General features: G+C 46.9%; 1 protein-coding gene and 1 long non-coding RNA gene across 3 annotated transcripts in view; one reads left to right on the top strand and one right to left on the bottom strand.

The window, feature by feature from the left end:
• Positions 1–16,838, top strand: part of LOC126998575 (hemicentin-1-like) — a 95,364-nt gene extending 78,526 nt beyond the window's left edge. Inside the window, exons 7-15 of the mRNA XM_050860390.1 lie at positions 5,803–5,944; positions 10,781–10,911; positions 11,370–11,529; positions 11,860–12,153; positions 12,544–12,719; positions 12,976–13,102; positions 13,283–13,632; positions 14,851–14,985; positions 15,147–16,838. Coding sequence (XP_050716347.1) covers positions 5,803–5,944; positions 10,781–10,911; positions 11,370–11,529; positions 11,860–12,153; positions 12,544–12,719; positions 12,976–13,102; positions 13,283–13,632; positions 14,851–14,985; positions 15,147–15,524 — 1,893 coding nt within the window. The 3' untranslated portion in view covers positions 15,525–16,838. The remainder of the gene's footprint in view (positions 1–5,802; positions 5,945–10,780; positions 10,912–11,369; positions 11,530–11,859; positions 12,154–12,543; positions 12,720–12,975; positions 13,103–13,282; positions 13,633–14,850; positions 14,986–15,146) is intronic.
• Positions 1–20,098, bottom strand: part of LOC126998576 (uncharacterized) — a 198,295-nt gene that overhangs the window by 53,512 nt on the left and 124,685 nt on the right. For both annotated transcript variants that reach the window (XR_007752938.1, XR_007752937.1), the window contains exons 4-5: positions 17,235–17,314; positions 7,445–7,774 (exon numbers count right to left, since the gene is read on the bottom strand). This is a non-coding gene — a long non-coding RNA (uncharacterized LOC126998576). The remainder of the gene's footprint in view (positions 1–7,444; positions 7,775–17,234; positions 17,315–20,098) is intronic.

Below are 20,098 nucleotides of genomic sequence, written 5' to 3' on the forward strand. Positions count from 1 at the left end.
TGGATCCCTGGACGCCGCAAACACACACACGCACCCACACACCCACACCCACACACACACATGGTAGTTGTATTGGTGGGAGGGGTGATTGTGGTGATACTGTCGGTGGTAGTAGTGTTAGTAGTGGTCATAGTTGGTATATTTGTTTTGGTGTCATTATTATTATTATTATTAGTAGTAGTAGTATAATAGTGGTGTATCAATAGTGGTAGTAGTAGTAGCAGTAGTAGTAGAAGCTGCAGTAGTAGTAAATTAGTGATAAGAGACGGTATTTGTATTGGTATGGGTAGCTGTGGTCATGATGGTGGTGGTAATGTTAGCAGTAAACATGATGTTGGTCGTAGTGGTAGAGGTCACGGTGGTAGTAAGTGGGAGGATGTGTTAGTTAGTAGGCTGAGGTGAGGGGGAGGGAGAAACAGGAGGCTGGCTAATAAGGTTACCCCGTCGGCCGTAGGGAGAAAAGGAGGGGGGGGGAGGGGAAGGCTGGAAAGTCCCTTGGCTCTGGAAGGTTCAAGGTTCTGATGAGGCGAGGTGGATTACGTAGGTGGTGGTGGTGGTGGTGGTGATGATGGTGGCGGTGGTGATGATGGTGGTGGTGGTGGTGATGATGCGTTGTAGAACCCTTTGCATTGCTCCCGAAATAAAACATAACAACACCTCACTACGCATTTCCATATATCATTTTTATCTGGGCCTGGAACATTTACCACTCCACAATTTTTATCTCGAAATGGGGAAAAGCCGAGGAATAAAACATGCAGGTAATAAATAACAGGTAAAAAAGAAGAGAATATGAACACGTGGCAGGAAAGATGCGAGAGATGAAGAATCGTCGGGTGTATTTCTTCTGCATATTTTCCGATAGTTTTCCGGCGCCCTTGTATCCTCAGCGGGGAGCAAGCCTTTTGAGAATACTTGATGCGCTCTCTCTCTCTCTCTCTCTCTCTCTCTCTCTCTCTCTCTCTCTCTCTCTCTCTCTCTCTCTCTCTCTCTCTCTCTCTCTCTCTCTCTCTCTCTCTCTCTCTCTCGACATATAGTGTAAAAATGTTTCTACACAACGCCAATTAACTTTTTTTTTACCTCCTTTTTACCTCCACATCCAATCCTGCTCAACCTGAACCTTTCCTGTAGTCCTCTTCATTAACCGCGGAGGTGAAAATAATCCCAGGTGACGGGGCGGGACGGGGTCAGGAGGCGACAGGTAAGGTAAGGTAAGGTAATTAAGAGGCCAGTGTCGACCGCTAAGGTACAAGTGGTGGAGGGAATGTCAGGTAGTTGAATCTGAACGGACCAGGTACATCGCCGTCCGTAACAGCGTGAGGTTCCTTCCTTTATGCTCGGTTCTAACATGCCTGAGGCTTTTCTTTTTTTTTCGAACCTCTTTTTGTTATCATCTGCGTGACGTTTCTGAATCAAGTGAACGCGAATCTTTGACGGACCTTACATACATAAAGCTTTTTCGTGTGTGTGTGGATGGATGTTTAGCTGTGTGCGCGTGTGTGTGTGTGTGTGTGTGTGTGTGTGTGTGTGTGTGTGTGTGTGTGTGTGTGTGTGTGTGTGTGTGTGTGTGTGTGTGTGTGTGTGTGTGTGTGTGTGTGTGTGTGTGTGTGTGTGTGTGTGTGTGTGTGTTATCCAGGTATACCACGACATGTTCACGGGGGGAGTCGGCACTCATACATAAAGAGGAAGAAAAGGGAGCCTGTCGGTCAGCGCGCAGGTAAGCAGTCCGCCCAGGGAGCCGCAGACGTCCAGGGAAGGGCGACACATAGGACGTGTTCCTGCCATGGGAGGTGAGGCGAGATTATTTTTATGGAACGCGTTGGCTCGACTGATGGTACGGTTTTAGTACAGAAGACACAGTGACCCTTTCGACCGTCTATACTGTACCCTCTTGCGGTTTTAAGGGATAATTTAACACACACACACACACACACACACTCTTCTTCTTCTTCTTCTTCTTCTTCTTCTTCTTCATCTTCTTCTTCTTCTTCTTCTTCTTCTTCTTCCTCTTCTTCTTCTTCTTCTTTTTCTTTTTCTTTTTCTTCTTGAATTAATTATTAGGTTATAGTGATTAATTGTGGTTTTAGTTGTTGATTTGGAAGTTAATTTTAGTTGTATATTGTAGCGAGTATCTTCTATATCCACTTTGTCCAGAACCAGCTGCCTCATATCTCCCTCAATTCCGTCCCTCCATCTTAATCTCGGTCATCCTCTCGATCTTCTCTCCTCCACCTGTCTCCTTCATGCCACTTTCACAGGAGTCAGTCTTGTTATGAGTGTGGAGAAGATTCGTGTGGTGATATTACTGCATATTATTGTCATAGATAAGCATATGTATGACTGAAGGGTGTGAATGTTTGTATGTAAGGTGTATACTAAACATTATTATATACACCTCCTCTCTACACGAAACTAAGCTCTCTTCTGGTCTCTGTTTTGTTTTCTTTTGTGGGAGCAGCGTCTAGTGTGTCTTTTTGTTCCTGTTTCTGCGTTTGTTTTTCTTTTTCAGCTGCCTCCCTAGATGTAAAAAAAAAAGTGCGTATGAAATTAATGTATATACCTCCTTTTTTTTTTTTACAACAAAGGACACAGCTCAAGGGCACACAAAATAAGGAAACAATAATAAAAAAGCCCGCTACTCGCCGCTCCTCCTTCCTCATGTCCCTTTACCTACTAACCTATATAGCATTGTGCAAGACCTCAGTATCAAGAGCGTGTGCATTCCTTATAAGCGTATGTCTGGTGGAGCGAATAGTGTGAATGCTATGGAAAATACATAACAAAAACACATCATTAAGCGTGTGTTGAAAACTGAAAAAAACAAAAAAATAAAACAGCAGCAGCGACGACGAATCAATGAGCGGGAAAAGTCGGCCAAATAGCCAAACACAATCGGCTGATGGCAAAAAAATAAGGAGAAGGAAAAGAAAAGCAGAAAAAGAAACTCCTCTGACCCTATTGGCCTCGCACCCCGATTGTTTCTTTTTGCTGTTTGGAGAGCGCGCGGGAATTCCCCTTCACACTGCACCACCCGGCTTCATAACTTTATAACCTATTTCTATTATTGTCCCCCGAAAAACTGAGGCAATCTGAGTTTTTTTTACACTATAGACCGGGGGGAAAATATCACCCAATTTAAATCTGTTCTTGACTCTCGCCAGCAAACACCTTTACAAAAAAATATAGTTATACATGAACGGCTGAAACAGGAGAGAATGATTTTTTATATATTTCTGATACGTTTTCCTTCGACTTTTATATCGAGTGTAGCTTTAGGCGAGGACAATAAGGAGGAGGAGGAGGAGGAGGAGGAGGAGGAGGAGGACGGCGACGACGACGACGACGACGACCACAGCGAGGAGGACGAGGATGATGATGATGAGGAGGAGGAGAAGTAAGGAGAAAGAGGAGAAAGAAAACGAAGAATGATGTGGATGATAGAGGAAGAGAAGGAAGGAGGAGGAGGAGGAAGAAGAGGAAGAGAAGGAGGAGAAAGAAAACGACGAATGATGTGAAGGTTGGAGGACGAGAAGGAAGGAGGAGGAGGAGGAAGAGGAGGAGGAGAAACAAAACGAAGAATGACGTGAAGGTTGGAAGACGAGAAGGAAGGAGGAGGAGGAGGAAGAGGAGGAGGAGAAAGAAAACGAAGAATAATGTGGATGATAGAGGAAGAGAAGGAAGGAGGAGGAGGAGGAGGAGGAGGAGGAGAAAGAAAACAAAGAATGATTTGAAGGCTGGAAGACGAGAAGGAAAACTAGATTAGGAGGAAGCACAAGGCACATTGAATATGAAACAGCAAAAATAATCAACGAACGAAGACACTGCACAGACACCAGCCGGGCGTTGTACCCTGAAGCATTTGAAATATTCTGTCCACGTCCTCGCGGGGATAACATAATATTCTGAGGTCCTGTTCTGCTATCCCTCCCGACGCCCTAACCTGATGAAGTATATAAAACAATTCTCATCTGTTCATCTTAAAACATTTCACTGGCCACTCACTACCTCCCACAAATCATCCATCCTTTTCCTTAATAAATAAATCAGATAAATTCTGATACACTTGTTCACCGAGCCTGTGCAATATGTCACGAGTTTTCCTTAAAAACATACTCTTCATTTCAAGGGTACGATAACACATATATCACCTCCTTTTCCTTACTAAAAAAACAAGTTAAATTCTGATACACTTGGTCACCGATTCTGCGCAATATGTCACGAATTCCCCTTAAAAACACCATTCATTTCAACGATAACAAATAGATACCACCTTCTTTTCCTTAATATAAAAACAAAGCTATATTTAGACGCCTTGTATTTCACCAATCCTGCGCAATACGTCACCTGATCCTTCTAAAAACACAACATTCACTTCCACGATAAGATAAAGCAATATATTTTTAGAGCTTGTTAATCCATCCTTCCCGCACGCCAGCATTTCATCAAGCCGCACCACTAAAGCATTTCATTCGCGCCGTCGATAAGGTAAAGTTCTATTCCGAGGACTTGTTCACCTGCCCCTCCTGATGCCTTACCCGCTCGCCTTGATTACACGCTGCTGCAGGAGATTCACGTAGAGGGGAGAGAGGGTGAGAGAGGGCGCTGCTACACGAGAGAGAAGAGAGAGAGAACAGTTCCCTTTTTCGAGCCAGTATTTCTTCTCTCTCTCTCTCTCTCTCTCTCTCTCTCTCTCTCTCTCTCTCTCTCTCTCTCTCTCTCTCTCTCTCTCTCTCTCTCTCTCTCTCTCTCTCTCTCTCTCTCTCTCTCTCTCTCTCTCTCTCTCTCTCTCTCTCTCTCTCTCTCTCTCTCTCTCTCTCTTTTGCCAGGGAGGTTAGTGTGAGTATCCTGGAAATTCTCACCATCCCTGACTTCGAAAAAAAGGAAAATGTAAAAGAAATAAATAAAAATTACTCTCCTCACGAAACCCATGACTAATTTATATTTTCTTAACTTCCCATGATAACTAGTACACCTCTTTATTTTTCAAGCAGTGCACACAAACTCTCCTGACTACACTATATATTCTTATTTTCCCATGAATGTTTATAATCATCCTTCTCTTTTAATCTTTTCACATAAACCTTCTTTTTCTTCTAACCATGTCACATACAACATACATACAACATACAACAACACATACAACACTAAATGCTTCCTCCTCTCCCTCCTTTCCTCCTTCCATCTATAGGTAGGTCACGTACTTCATCGTCTTCTACACCCCAATTTTTGTCTAGCCACCCCGGGTCACACCACACCACTCCACACCACACCAAACATTCATTCCCTCTCCATATCAGCTATTTTTGCCTCTATCTCTCTCCTCTCTACTTCATTTTATCTACACTTTTTTTTTACTTATTTCGGATCCAGTATTCCTCTATCTATATCCATCTGCTATTTGTCCCTATCTCCCTCTTTACTTAATCATATCTACACTTTTATTTTACTTATTTCTACTACAGTATTCATCTATCTAACTCCACATGTCTATCTATTTGTTCCTATATCTCTCCCTTTCCTTTTTTTACATCATTTGTATTACACTACTCCACTATCTTATCTATATTTTTTTTACACTTATTTCTACTACAATATTCCTTTATCTATCTCCATCTACCATTTGTCCCCATATCTCTCTTTCCTCCATTCGATTTATATTTCTTTTGAACTTATTTATCCCATACCACTCCGCTATCCCTCCCCACCTACTACCTACTCGCTTCTACCTCCTTCCCGCCTTCCCGCACCTACCATCACACACCGTACTATCCTCGCTAATCACAAATCTTCCCGCCCTCCCAGACCTCAGACGACGGGAACGTGACGACCAGCAGTGTGACGCTTCTCCCGCACCCCGAGGACGACGGCTCTTTCTTGCGGTGTGTGGCCGAGACGCACGCCGCGCCCGCCACCCTGGAGGACACCTGCACCCTGACTGTCCACTGTGAGTACTGCGACCTTCTTGTTTGTGTTGGTTTGGTGTGGGGATGTAGTGTGTGCGGGGGTGGAGAGGAGGTGTGGGGGGGGTTGTGTGAGGGGGGGTTGTGTAGGGGTGGGGGAGGTGTTTGTGTTTGTGTGTGTGTGTGTGTGTGTGTGTGTGTGTGTGTGTGTGTGTGTGTGTGTGTGTACGTCGCCGTCCATGTGCGTATAAAATCATGTGCGTGTATTCTAGTCATGTACGTTTTCTTTTGTACTTGTGAAGATTTGTTTTTTTATATAATTATTTTTTTACTCTCTCTCTCTCTCTCTCTCTCTCTCTCTCTCTCTCTCTCTCTCTCTCTCTCTCTCTCTCTCTCTCTCTCTCTCTCTCTCTCTCTCTCTCTCTCTCTCTCTCTCTCTCTCTCTCTCTCTCTCTCTCTCTCTCTAGTATTATCCTCCCTGTAGTTTAAATATTCCTTGTATGTTTAGGGATAAGGATGTCAACCTTTTATACGCTATTTTCCTCTGACTTTTTATGTTTTCATTATTTGGATCAGTATCATGTAGTGCGACTGCTTACTGCGTATGCGTCAACAGTTAACTTTATCAATAGCTGGGTTTACAACCGTAACTTTCTTCTGGTGTTCGGAAAATTTTATTTCTATCGGAATCAATACCATGACTTGTGGCGTCCGACTTTTTGATGCAACATCAGACTCTACCTTCACATCTTTGTGGTCTGCATTTCTTTCTGATCCTGTGAATATTGTTGGGGGGTCAGGGTCACCTAGACCACCAGATCGCCGGAGTCAGTATTAGATTACAATTTCTAACATCGAAGGCAATGGCTCTGAACTATTAACGCAATATCTGACGAATGAATCTGAAACGAGAAGCAGCAAATTCATAAACTTATCGGGGAGAACGTGAGCAGTGAAGGCTGCCTACGCCGCTCAGTTGACGGGAAAATCATTGGCAGCCGCTTAGATAAATCCACATGTTTGTGAGTTGTTGTTAAAGATTTACTCCCCCCTTGAAAGGGAGGAACACGGGCCTTTGCCAACGGCGGCCCGTAGCAGGATGTCGACAGACCAACTCTATCGGCTGGCGAGAGCCGAGTCGAGTCAGCCGACCAAGTCGGTCCGTCGACGAGGACTGGCGTGTCTCAGATGTTTGTCAGTGAGTCGCTGTTCGCTACGTAGATCTGTTCTTCCTTAATATAAATTTGTGGTTTTTCTTATTCATCTTTCCCCCTTCCTTCCCCGCTACACAAAGACTGGGTAAGCATTTCCCCCTGGGTAGAGGACGTGGCACTGCATACTATCAGTGAGTGCTGTTAGTGGGAAGAGGAAGGTAACAACACAGATATCCATTTGCCTACTGAGCTTGTGTGGGACAGCCAGGTAACTACGCAGCAAATTGTACCTTGTCCACGCCAAATAAATTACTAACGTTCTGGGAATAACTACGTGCTGCCACATTCAAACCTAAATTCATAATAAAGCCGTGGTAAGGTGAGACTGACCTGTGTGTTGGTCCGCGTCGCTCAGTTCAGTTCAGTTCACTTTAAGGTCGTGGAGTTAGCCTTGCAACGGCGTCCCTTTTACTTCCTCTTGCCTTTTCTTGGGTGGTTGTCCGCTGCTTTTCCCTTTTTTTTCCAGAACTCATACGGAACCCATTTCACTTTTTCTCTGTCAATGTGGTCTTCAAATAGCAGTTAAGCAGTCCAGTTTTCTTTGTATCTCGTGCTGAAGGTGAGAGGCAATCCTACCCCAGCCGGGTGTTACGTCAGAGACATCTATCGGCAGCCTTCGTAACCAGGACGCCATTGAATCTTCCGCTCCGCCACGCAGCTCTGAAAGTTAAAAAGGGAAAGTTTTCAAATTTTTATATTAACCTACGACAAAAAAAAAGAACACCCCCGCTCTAGTATCCCGGGAAACCGCAGCCAATTTCTTAACTCAACTTCATATGGGCCTGTGATGAAAGGGGAAGAGTAGAGGAGTGGGAGCGGTTGCCGTGTGTCAGGAACATGTGCTGAAGGAGCTAAGAAAAAAAGGCTGGTGAGGCGGGGCGGCGTGTGTAAAGGAAGGCCTAAACGTGAGAGTCCGAGTTTTTATTTTTTATTTTTACAGCAAGGGAGGCAGTTCAAAGGCAAAAAACAAGAACAACAACAACAAAGATAAGCCCGCTAAACGCTGCTCCGATAAAAAAAAAGGAGTGGCCAGAGGAGAGGTTAATTACATCAGTGACGGAGCGCAGACACCTTCCTAGCAAGTCCGTTGAGGTGTTGGTTCCCTCGGGTCCTTTCCTCCCCTCCGCTCTGCCACACACTCCCAACACCTATTTTTTTCCCCTCATATGTCAACTATAGGTAAAATATGAGAGGAAGAGATAGGTGTTGGGACTGTACGGCAGAGCAGAGAGGAGGAAGGTACCCGCTGGAGATAACGCCTCAACGGACTCGCTAAAATGGTTTCGCTATTGTGGTGATGAACACTTTCTCAAATAATGACTTGAAATAGGAAATTATCTCAAGAGTTCAAAACTTTCGGCAGAGAAAACATACGCTTCGAGAAAACTACAAATAAAAATAGATAGGTAGTTACAAAGATGTTTTTAAATAATATATGTTTAAATGTGTCGACTGTTTCTATTTCTCTGGAAAGTAATATACGAACATTTGATATTTGTTCCATTTTCTGTAGCATTTGTCGTGTAAATGAGTAACTGTCAATCATTCTCTCTCTCTCTCTCTCTCTCTCTCTCTCTCTCTCTCTCTCTCTCTCTCTCTCTCTCTCTCTCTCTCTCTCTCTCTCTCTCTCTCTCTCTCTCTCTCTCTCTCTCTCTCTCTCTCTCTCTCTCGACGCCTGGAATCTGAATAAAAAAGTCTGATATTCTCGACTGAATTGTTTTGGTAACTTTTACACACAAACTATCAAAGGTGTGTGTGTGTGTGTGTGTGTGTGTGTGTGTGTGTGTGTGTGTTGAAAGGTGAACCAACACTTTTTTTTTCTTTTCCGTCCCTCGCCTTCACTTCCCTTATCTATGAGTCTATCTTGTCTTCAGTTCAGTCTAGTTTGCCCTTCCTTCGACTACATCCCCTTCCGCAGCCTTGCCTCTCTAACCCTCCCTTCGCTTCCCTTCCCTCACGTCTTGTCAACAGATCCTTCCTCCTCCCTTATACATGTCCTGCTCCTCGTTCTTCCTCTCGTTTTCCTCCTCCTCCTTCTCTTTCTCCTTTTCGTCTTTCTCCAGTTCGGTCCTCCTCTGTTCTTTCTTTTAAATTTGTTCCTTTTGGTCTCCTCTTCCTACTATTTATTATTTTTTCTCTTCTTTTCGCTTCCCTTTCCCTTTTCCTTACTAATCTCTCTTTCATCTCCAACTATATTACTATTTGTCTTATTTTTTCTACATTTTCCTATTATCTTCGTTCCTTCGTCATTTGCAAGATTCTTTTTTCTCCTGGTTTTCCTTCTTTGATTTCCAAGGTACCTATTCACTGAGGGACACAGAAGCAGATGATACCTAGACCAACAAATGAAGTTGACCATAGCTTGTCCCATTCCCCCTCCCTCTCCCTCTCCCCCACCACCCTCAACCCCCTTTCCCCACCTCCTCCTCCTTCCACACACGACTTCCCCTTCCCCTTCTCCTATCTTCTCTTCCTCCCCTTCCCCCTTAAGTCATCCTCTCCCTTTCGCCCTCCTTCCACACCTCTATCACTCTCCCCCACACGTTTTCCTCTTCCCCACCCACCTGTCCTCCCCTACCCCCTTCCACCTTGCCCCCATCTTCCCTCACCCCTTCCCCACCCCCTTCCCTCTCATCCGAACGTTCACTACTCCCGAGTATTAATTTACAGCCTCACTCCTCACACTCCATCAAGCGCAGTAATTAAGAAAGCGAGAACATTACCTCGAGGCGGCACTTAATGTATATCTTGTACAATATCACACGCACACACACACACACACACACACACACACACACACACACACACACACACACACACACAATTAAATATACAATCACTCAGAAACAAACAGATTAGAGAAGTTAATTAAATCTGCCATAATAAAATAAAACCCTGAAAAAACAAATATAAGTCGCTGATCAATAAAGACCTCATTGACCTAAATATAAACAACTAACTGACCCTTATAGTCTGTCTGTCTCTCTGTCTGTCTGTCTGTCTATCTGTTGGTCCGTTTGTATGTCTGTATGTTTGTCTGTACTCCTCTTTCTTTGTCTGTCTGTCTGTTTGTCTGTCTGTCTGTCTGTCCGTATGCTCTCTCTCTCTCTCTATCCCGCTCATAAGTGAAAACAAACAGTAATGGAGTGTCACATCGGGGGCCGGGTAGCACAAGGCAGCCAGCACTAAATCCAGGGGGTGGACTGCGCCAATTGCCGCTTTGAGTTACGGCGCCTCTTAACGCCACCGAGGAATGGAGTGTCGGGATGGACGGCGCGGCGAGTCAGTGTGTCCTTGTCCCTGTCCCGGTCCTTCTCCTTCCTCCCTTCCTCCTCCGTTCCAGGGTTAGCCACGCCACATAGACTTCACGGAGGGGTGGTGGGGGAGGGGAGGGGGGGGTGGGGGGTGGAAGAAGTACCTTTGAAAATTGGAGTCTTTGTTCCTGATCAAATATTTAAACTTCTAGCGTCCTTTACTTGCGACTTTTTATATAAGGCACTAAACAGATGGGTACATTTTGGTCTCTTTCCCTTTTTTATCGCCTGCTGCTTAGGCCTTTACAATCCTTTTATGGTGATGAAAAATGTATGGTAAAAAAGGAGCTCAGCGGAAGACAGGTGGTGCTTGGTTTGTCTGACTTCCTTCGTGCATTTCTTCCCTGCCCAGACATCCCCAAGGCCACGGCCAGGTTCGGGTCTTCCCTCAACGCCCACATCATCAAGGAGGGCGACGACGTGTACTTCGAGTGCTCCATCAAGGCCAACCCGCGCGCCACCGTCGTCTCCTGGAGCCACAATGTAAGCCAGAACGCGAGGAACACACTCAGACATCCGATTCCTGTAGTGGCAATGTCAATTATACATTATTTACTTTGGTCTAAATATGGTACTTAGAATTAAGGTTAGCACACAATCGCTTTATACACTTTATACACCAATCCCTTTACGAACGCCCAATCCCTGCACGTACTCCCAATCCCTTTACGTACTCACTCCCAATCACTTTACGTACTACCGAACCCTTTACGTACTCCCAGTCACTTTACGAACTACCAATTCCTTTTACATACTGCAAACCCATCCCTTTATATACTTCCAATCATCACTTTACGTCCACCCAATCACTTTACGAACTTCCAATCACTTTATAAACTCCTAATCACTTTTTAAACTCCTTCCTTATGAACCCCTTTCCTTATACACTTCCAATCACTTTTACAATCCCCATTTCGCCTCCTATAACCTTGGGTCCACAGACACATCAGCTGGTGCACAACGTGTCTGCTGGCGTGATCATCAGCAACCAGAGCCTCGTGATGCAGCAGGTGGCGCGCGCCCAGGCCGGCCACTACGCCTGCCACGCCCGCAACGCCGTGGGCCGCGGGACCTCCAACACCCTCACGCTGGACGTCAAGTGTAAGTCACGACAGCGGTGTCTGGAGGCTGTGATTGGCTGGCTGACTGACTGACTGACTGACTGACTCTCTCTCTCTATCTATCCATCTATCTATCTTCGCTTAACGTTTGGCTTCATTAACGAAAGATAGACAGCATCGGTGGCAGCAGCGCAATTACCTTAATTAAGCTATCTTCCATGAATAATAATATGCAGCGTGAAAAATGAACCTGAATATTCTGACCAATCACGCAGAGCCTCTTCCATTACTCGATATAAATTAAACTCGATAAGGAAATAGTGTCACATCTTCAACCGATCATGCCGAGCCTCGCCCATCCCTCCTTCAGACGCCCCCGTGTGCTCGCCGGGGCAGGTCACCACCTACGCCGTGGGCCGCTACGAGGACGCCGAAGTGAGCTGCACCGTGGACGCCAACCCCGAGCAGCATTCCTTCCGCTGGACGTTCAACAACACGGCCGACACGATAGACGTCCCCGGCAGCCACTTCAGCACCTCCAGCGGCCACAGCGTCATCACCTATACGCCCATGACGGAGCTGGACTACGGGACGCTGCTCTGCTGGTCCACCAATGACATAGGCAACCAGAGGGAGCCGTGCGTCTTCCATATTGTTCCTGCAGGTTGGTGTATGCGGCAATCACTGGGTTAATGGGCCAGGCAGTAAGTTTGTCAGTAGGATAGTTAGTGCATGGGTGAGTTTGTGGGTGTCAGTCAGTGATTTACTCAAGAGGGTTATTGAGCGAGTTATTTGGTAGGTCGTTAGGTGGGTTATAGGAGCCCCAAAAGTGAGCTATTGGGTCAGTCAGTGGGTTACTTGGTGGGCTTGTCATTGTGTTGCGTCATTGGGTCAGATGGTACCACCATCGGGGGAAAAATATGTCGTGTATATATATATATATATATATATATATATATATATATATATATATATATATATATATATATATATATATATATATATCATTAAGTGTTTTACGCAGGCTTTCACGACTCTTTCCTAACCGTTGAAGGCAAGCCTGAACCGCCGGGGAACTGCTCGGTGTTTGACGGCACGAGGACGTCGGTGCGGGTGCGGTGCGCGGCGGGGGGCAGCGGCGGCCTGCAGCAGACCTTCACGCTGCGCGCCAGCCTCCAGGGCAGCCTCCACGTCCTAAACCTGACGGCAGACTCGGCACCGGATTTCCTGGTGGGTTACGCTGCCACACCCTGCTCCGGCGTGCTGCCGCGCAAAGAAACGAGCCTTTTCTTTATATCCCTGCAATGTTGGCCACTTGGTTTTTCATTTCTGACTCGCAAAGCTTGCACTACAACAGCACATAGTAAAAATCATGTGAATTATGCAACGTATATTCATTCAGTGTTCCTATCATGGCTTTCATTCTTCCATTAACGTTTTATTATAAAGATAAAAGCTTCAATTAACAATCCAAACCACGCGGCAGGTGGGGGGTCTAAAGGAGGGGCGCCAGTACCAGGTGGAGGTGCGGGCGCTGAACGAGCGGGGCCGCAGCACTGCCGCCCACCTCACTCTCACCAGCGCGCCAAACGGTTCAGTCTACCACCTACACGGTGAGTAAAGCTCAAACAACACGACACTGGCCCAGGTTCCCGCGGCAAGTGTCAGGGAAAAGACTGCAGTATATCCACTTAAGCGATGTACATGAAAAGTCATATAAAAAATCAATTCTTTTGCTGAGATGCTCGTCGCGGGAGACCAAACCTAAATTTAACTGGGCGCCGCATCGACAGACGGACCCCTGGAGGCGGAGGTCCGAGACGGGGGACAGACGATAGCTGGCGGCGGTGGCGGCGGCACGAGCAGCAGCGGCGGCGGAGGTGGTGACAGCGGGAGCTCCGGCCTCAACACAGTGGAGCTGCCGAGCTTTATTTTGGGCGTACTGGGGGCGGGCTCCGGGCTGCTGCTCCTCCTGCTCCTGCTTCTGCTGCTGCTCACCCTCCGCCGGAAGAGGCTCCTCCCGTCCCGCCTCTTGTCAGAGAGTCAACTGCATTCCGGAGGTGATGCGGAGACGAGATGTGGCCCTGACTCCGTGCCGGCCAGCCCCGACCACCACACCACCTGCCTGGAACGCGACGTGCAGGTTTGTATGCATGTGTACGTGTGTGTGTGTGTGTGTGTGTGTGTGTGTGTGTGTGTGTGTGTGTAATTAACCACGGGTTGATCACGAGTTGGACTCGCTTTCCCCAGAAGGTACCCTCACGACGTGAGCAAGTGCTCATTATTGTCGATCTCTGGGTACTGCCAGGACCTCACACACCACACACATCATCCCCCGTGCTCAAGGGGGGGACAGTAACCACTCCTAGTCAACGGAAAGAATCCGGCCTGAGCGGGGCTGCCTGCTTGGCCGTGAAGCCTTGCAGCGCGGCGCTCTAACCGATTGAGCTACCGGAGCGGTGTGAGAGAAAGTGTGTGTGTGTGTGTGTGTGTGTGTGTGTGTGTGTGTGTGCTTATTTACTTGGGCAAGCATGGGCGGGGCGGAGTAGGGAGGGACGTGCGGCGGGGCGCTGAGAACAAAGGTGAGCGGATCAAAGGGCGGCACCTCGGGCACAGCAGAATGTCCCTGCCAGACACAGACGGACACGAAGGCACGCGGAGGATTGCAGACAGACACACACAGGCAGGCAGATCGTTAGGCATGTAGACGGACACAAACATAAATCCATATACAATGACACACACACACACACAAAAAAAAAAAAATCAAATGCATGTTCACTCTAACAAAGGAATGCAGACAGACAGATAGACGGAACAGGCGAACAGCGGGCAGCACAAGTAACGATGGATGATGCCACATAGATGAAACAAGAGATAAAATGGAAGGTACTGTTTTTTTTAGCGTACAATGGCCGGGGAGCAATTAGATGTGACGAGCGGACCAATTATATGTAGTATTTTATTGCTCTTTCGCTCTTGTCTTTCTTTTTCCCTTTACCTTCTAACAATCTATCTATCTGTGTGCCTGTCTTTCTGTCTGTCTGTCTATCTGTCTGTGTATCTATTTTCTGTCTGTCTGAAAATAAATCGAGTTGAGACAATCACAAATGACCCTCAAGAGAGCTTTAAAGCAGTAAGAATTTTTATATTTTGTTGTTGTTCTTCTTGTGGTCTGTCGTGTCAGAAGAATGTTACAGTCCACCAAGTTCATTGTATAAATAGAATGATACTATATGTTTACTCCTCTGCCCTTCACACTAGCAAGCCATCCTACTTGGAGTCACAGCTGCAGAGATCTAAACGAGTGTTTCTTAGTGACTTCATTCTCCTCAAGCACGCCCTGTCTCCCCCTCCCCAGGTGGAGGCAGAGAGCGACCCGGACCCGGACGTCATCCCGCTGCAGGGATCTTGCCGCGGCTGTGAGATGGAGGCGGCGCCCGCTGCGACCCTTCTGCCGGCACACCACTACTCCTACACGGCCCTGCCCTCCACGGTTAGTTCTGCTCTCATTTATACGGCATGGGCTTGGGTTTGGGCCTGGGTTTAGGCCTGGACCAGCGCATAGCTACTGTATAGCTACTGATCGATAACCCATATTTGTTTCCTTGGTCTTGTGCTGCACCATGCAAGGTACGGTGTGTCCTCCATCCCCAGGTGAGCAGCCCCAAGTACAGCGGGGTGGGAGCGGCGCCGTGCGGCCAGCGGAGTGACTTTTCAGGGCAGCATCAGAGGCACCATCCCGTCCACCACCACCACCACCACCTCCTCCACCACCACCCCTGTCTGCAGGACCCCTCCATGTCTGCCACTCTGCCGCGGAGGAACCCCCTTGCCCCCGCCGCCCTCCAGAGTCGCTGTGCCTCCATTGTCAACTTGCCTCAGCTTACTTTCCTGGAAACAGAGGTGGTCGGGCCACCGCCGAGGCAGTACGTCGCCCCGGATAAAAAGCGCGTGTCTTTCGCTAGTCCTGTAAACTTCGAGGAGGACGCCCCAAGCACACCGCTACTCAGGAAGAGCGACTCCTCCGTGTGACGACAGAGTCCAGGGGGGGATGCATCCACGGAGCGGTACCAGTACTTCGAAGTGTGAGTGAGAATAAAGCGAGGCGACACGTGACAGTGTGCAGCGTGGCGTGCTCGGTGGAATTCTCGTGCAGGGTTGTGAAGGAGCCGCTCAACGCATCCCTCCAGATCAATCAATTTACAAAAGAACGCTAACTCGGCGCCCTGTGGTGCCTCTGAAGGTCCACTGCGCGGACCTTCGCCGCCAGATCACCGTCGTGCCTTTCCCCTCATAGCGACTTATCAGTGTTCGTGTGTCTGTGTCCCTTCCATCACGCATCCACCCTTAGCCACTGAGCAAACGGACCCCATCCTGCCTTGCGTTTATACATACAGCATATATATCAGGGTCGTTCCGGAGCAAGGAGTGCTACATATATCCTGAGTATTGAACCAGACAATCATTGGTTACTGAACCTTTGCACCTAAAATAAAAGAACTTTAAGAATGGAAGCTTTATTTGTACTCGTGAAGGAGCTGCCAAATATCAAGTGAGATGTTGCAAAAGTCAGTGAAGTGACGAGGCTTGATAAAGAACAAAGAGTGCTTAATGACGGTCAAACATTTTAACGAAGATGCAAGTAAGTAAAGAAAACCGACTTGTTTGGCATTAATTGACTACGCAAGGACCTTTGCCTGAATAGAAACTGCGGCGATACTGAATAAGATTTGCAAAAAAAGTGAAAGGGAAATATGTAGAATTCTTGAAGACATATACAAATAAGGAGTAACGACTTCAAACTTATACGGGAATAGTCACAGGAAGTTAGGCAGGGCGGCATCATATTATCTGAACTGTTTAAGGTAAGCTGGAAAACACTGGGCTGGAGTGTAAAACAAAGGTAAGCAAAGCGGAGGAAGGAAGGCAGTGAAACATACTGAGAGGCTCTCGACTGTTGTGCTTGAAGTGAAATGCGTTTAGTCATGCGGAATGAATCAAACACTTGGCAATTGACCAAGGCTCTGGAACAGAAACTGAGAAGTCCTTATAGAGAGATCAATGCTTGAAATCACTATAATGGATAAGAAAAGACGAAAGTAGACGAGATAATACAGGCAAATGGAATCGAGAAATGCAAATGGTGTATGAGGGAACGACAGATAGACAAAAAGTGTAACACTTGGAAATGACTGATATAAAAAAATCCAGAAGAAAGTCGTTCACCAAAGGGCGTGATGATTTTAAAAGTAAATGGAGAGTGTGTATCGAAACTGAAAATTATAGACGCGACAGAAACGACAGGAAACGTTTGTTTTGGAACGATGCAGGCTGACCACGACGATGATGGTGTTTATATATATATATATATATATATATATATATATATATATATATATATATATATATATATATATATATATATATATAAAAAACATTATCATACAGTTATCATACCGACCAAGTGGAGAATAAACATGAATACTCAATGACTGAGTTTGACTTATCTTCTTGTTTTACGACACACACACACACACACACACACACACACACACACACACACACACAGAATTATATACAAGTTAAAAAAAAAAAGAGCAACAATACACACGAAAAATCTTACAACAAGTGGCGGCCGAAAACTCACCCCTGCCAGCTGAGGCTGGAAAGATACGCAAGTCACCACGGGCCGACACCCAGCCATCTACTCACCCCCCCACACCCAAACAGACAAACACTCACCTCTGGCTGCTGTGGACGGGAAGACGAGCCGCGCGCCGCCTCGGGCCAGCGGCTGAGAAATGTGCTCGCTGCTCCCTGGCCTGAAAGAAGGGAGAAGACGCGTAAGTGTGCAGTCCCTCTCCCTCACAGTGTTTTCCTCCCTCTGTAGTGTGACAGTTTAACAGGTGGCAATTCCTTCCTTGTCTTTTCCACTCTCCTCTCCTCTCCTCCCCTCCTCCCCCCCAGCAGCAATAGGCGAGACGCAGCAGCTCTGCCTCTCTCGGGTTCGACCACGAATACACTGTGTTCCGAAACCTCCTTCGTCACTGACTTCCAAAAATTACAATAGTTTTCCTCGTCCATTACTCGGCCCTCCTCATTCTGCTAGCTCTGTCTCTCCTCCCTCCCTCCTTCCTTCCTTCCTTCCTTCCTCCACTCCGTGCCTACAATTTATTCTCCTTTCCTTTTCCCTGGCGTTCCTTTCCTACTGTGTTTCTACCTGTCTCTCTCTCTCTCCCTCTTTCTCTTTCCATGTTTTCAAAAGCTTCCTTTCTGTTTCGTAATATTCCTCGGCCCATACCTCTGGATATGAGCAATGAGGTCACGCGTATCTGTAGACTATGTCCCAAACTTTACTATTCTATTTTACACACCACCGTCATCTCCCCAAGAATCCCTCTCGCCCTTTGTACTTTCCTTTCTACGCAACGCACCAAAGGCACCTCGAGACTCACCCATCACTTAACAAGAGTGAGATTCCATCGACGATTGGGCGCTAGCATCACACTCTCGAGCGATCTCTTCTCTCGCTCCCTCGCTCGTTACTCACATCCCGCAGAAAGACAGACACGAATAGACGAACAGACATGCTAACAGATAGATAAACACATGGACAATCGACCGCACACATATATATATAGAGAGAGTAAACCGTAGAGGAGCATTACCTGGATGATACACCACCATTACACCTGATATTAACACCTGCCTGTAAATAGGAAAAAAAAGAGTCGCTACATGTGTTCCCCGTCCTGCCTGCCACCACTACATATTTCCTCACCTATATCATATTACTTATTTACCTCTGCTCCCATCAGTTGCTTTTTACATGAAACTTGATGCTTTAAATCTGTTACACTATTGTTTTTCTTTAACTTTGCAAGCTTCAGTATTTCAGAGACAAGTTAGGTGTGTATTCTGTTGCCCCTCGTGAACAGTTTGAATACGGGAGGGGGAGGGTGTTGGGGAGGGGAGGGGGAGAATGGAAGGAAGGGAAAGATGGAATGCAGTTGGGGGAGAAGTTAGGCATAGGTAAGGTAAGGCGTGGGAGGTAGGGGAAGTAAATGGGTTAATAAATACAAAAAGTCAATCCCTTTCCCCTCACCATCACCATCACTATTACCATCTCCTTCACCAACTGTCTGTCTGTCTGTCTGCTAAATCAAGCGAAGTCACACATGAAAACCTCCTCCCCTGCGCTTCTTCGATATGAATGATACAATTACACTTTCCCTGCCACTGACTCAGCTCGGTCCCGGACGATTCCATGCATTTAAATCTGATGATGATGAAACTGGAGCCGCACGAGAGCCGGAGCGGGGGTTGACATGCCTCGCAAATCTCCATCATGCAGACACTTGCGGCTTCCGGGAAACTGTGAAGCCCCGAAGAATGACGAGAACGAGGAGAGGAGGAGGAGGAGGAGGAGGATAGGAGTTAGAGGAGGAGGATCGGAGTTGGAGGAGGAGGAGCAGGAGGAGGAAGAAGAGGAGGAGGAGGAGGAAGAAGAGGAGGAGGAGGATAGGAGTTGGAGGAGAAGGATAGGAGTTGGAGGAGAAGGATAGGAGTTGGAGGAGGAGGATAGGAGTTGGAGGAGGAGGATAGGAGTTGGAGGAGGAAAGGGAGGTGGTGAAGGAGGGGGAGAAGATGGAAAAGGAGGAGGTGATGGTGGAAGAAGGAAAAATAGGAGGAGGAGGACGAGGAGGGACACACATCCGTGGTCCGTTGGGGGGGGGGGGGCATGACGGGCTATCCAGGGCACATTTCAGGGTCATAATGGGATGTGAGTGTTGACAAGGACCAGAATGGCTACTTAAAGGCCGTTGAAGGTGAGGATGGAATTGCAGAAGTAGGAGGAGGATCAGAGAGCATGAAAGCATAGATAACTGAGAGCATGTTGGCTTATAAGGGTGACGTACGTGCTGTAATGACCTAATGACCTGAAAGACTAATTATGTGACAGGGAAGGAATTAGTGTTGGAGGAGGAGGAGGAGGAGGAGGAGAAAGCAATGGGTAACACGGTAAAAGAGAGAATGTCGAGCCCTAACGAGGTTTTCTGCTTTAGTGGTCTCATGAATTGTCGAGAGGACACTTTTAATCTGTGCGGCTGATGAGTTGGAAGCGGTTGTGGTGTAATTAAGTATTAAGGAGAGCAAGGAGGAGGAAGAAAAGATAAGAGAAGATGAGAGGGAGAACGAGACAGAGAGAGATAGAGAAGAGGAGAGGAGAAGAGGAGGAAGAAAAGGAGGAATGCAAAGGACAGGAACAGAAAATGGAAAAAGAGGAGCAGCACACGCAGATGAAGATGATGATGATTGATGATAATAATGATGAAAAGCAAAACAAAACTACACGTGTTGAAAAAAAATTATATTAATGCATGACTACAATGCCATCATTAAACATAAATAGATAATTAGAAAGATAGTAAGTGAGGGAGAGAGAGACATAGAGAGAGACAGAGAAGGGGAGGAGGGATGGGTTATGGCTCGTTTCTCTCCGCTGAAGAAGAGGGCGTGAAGTGTCTCCTCCCCGTGGCCCTGAGTGTCTGGAGAGGGCAGCGGGCGGTGGGTGAAAACGTGGGCCAGGAAAGGGAAGGCTGGGG

Source organism: Eriocheir sinensis, chromosome 14 (genome assembly GCF_024679095.1).
Source record: "Eriocheir sinensis breed Jianghai 21 chromosome 14, ASM2467909v1, whole genome shotgun sequence".
In the NCBI taxonomy this organism is placed as follows: Eukaryota; Metazoa; Arthropoda; class Malacostraca; order Decapoda; family Varunidae; genus Eriocheir; species Eriocheir sinensis.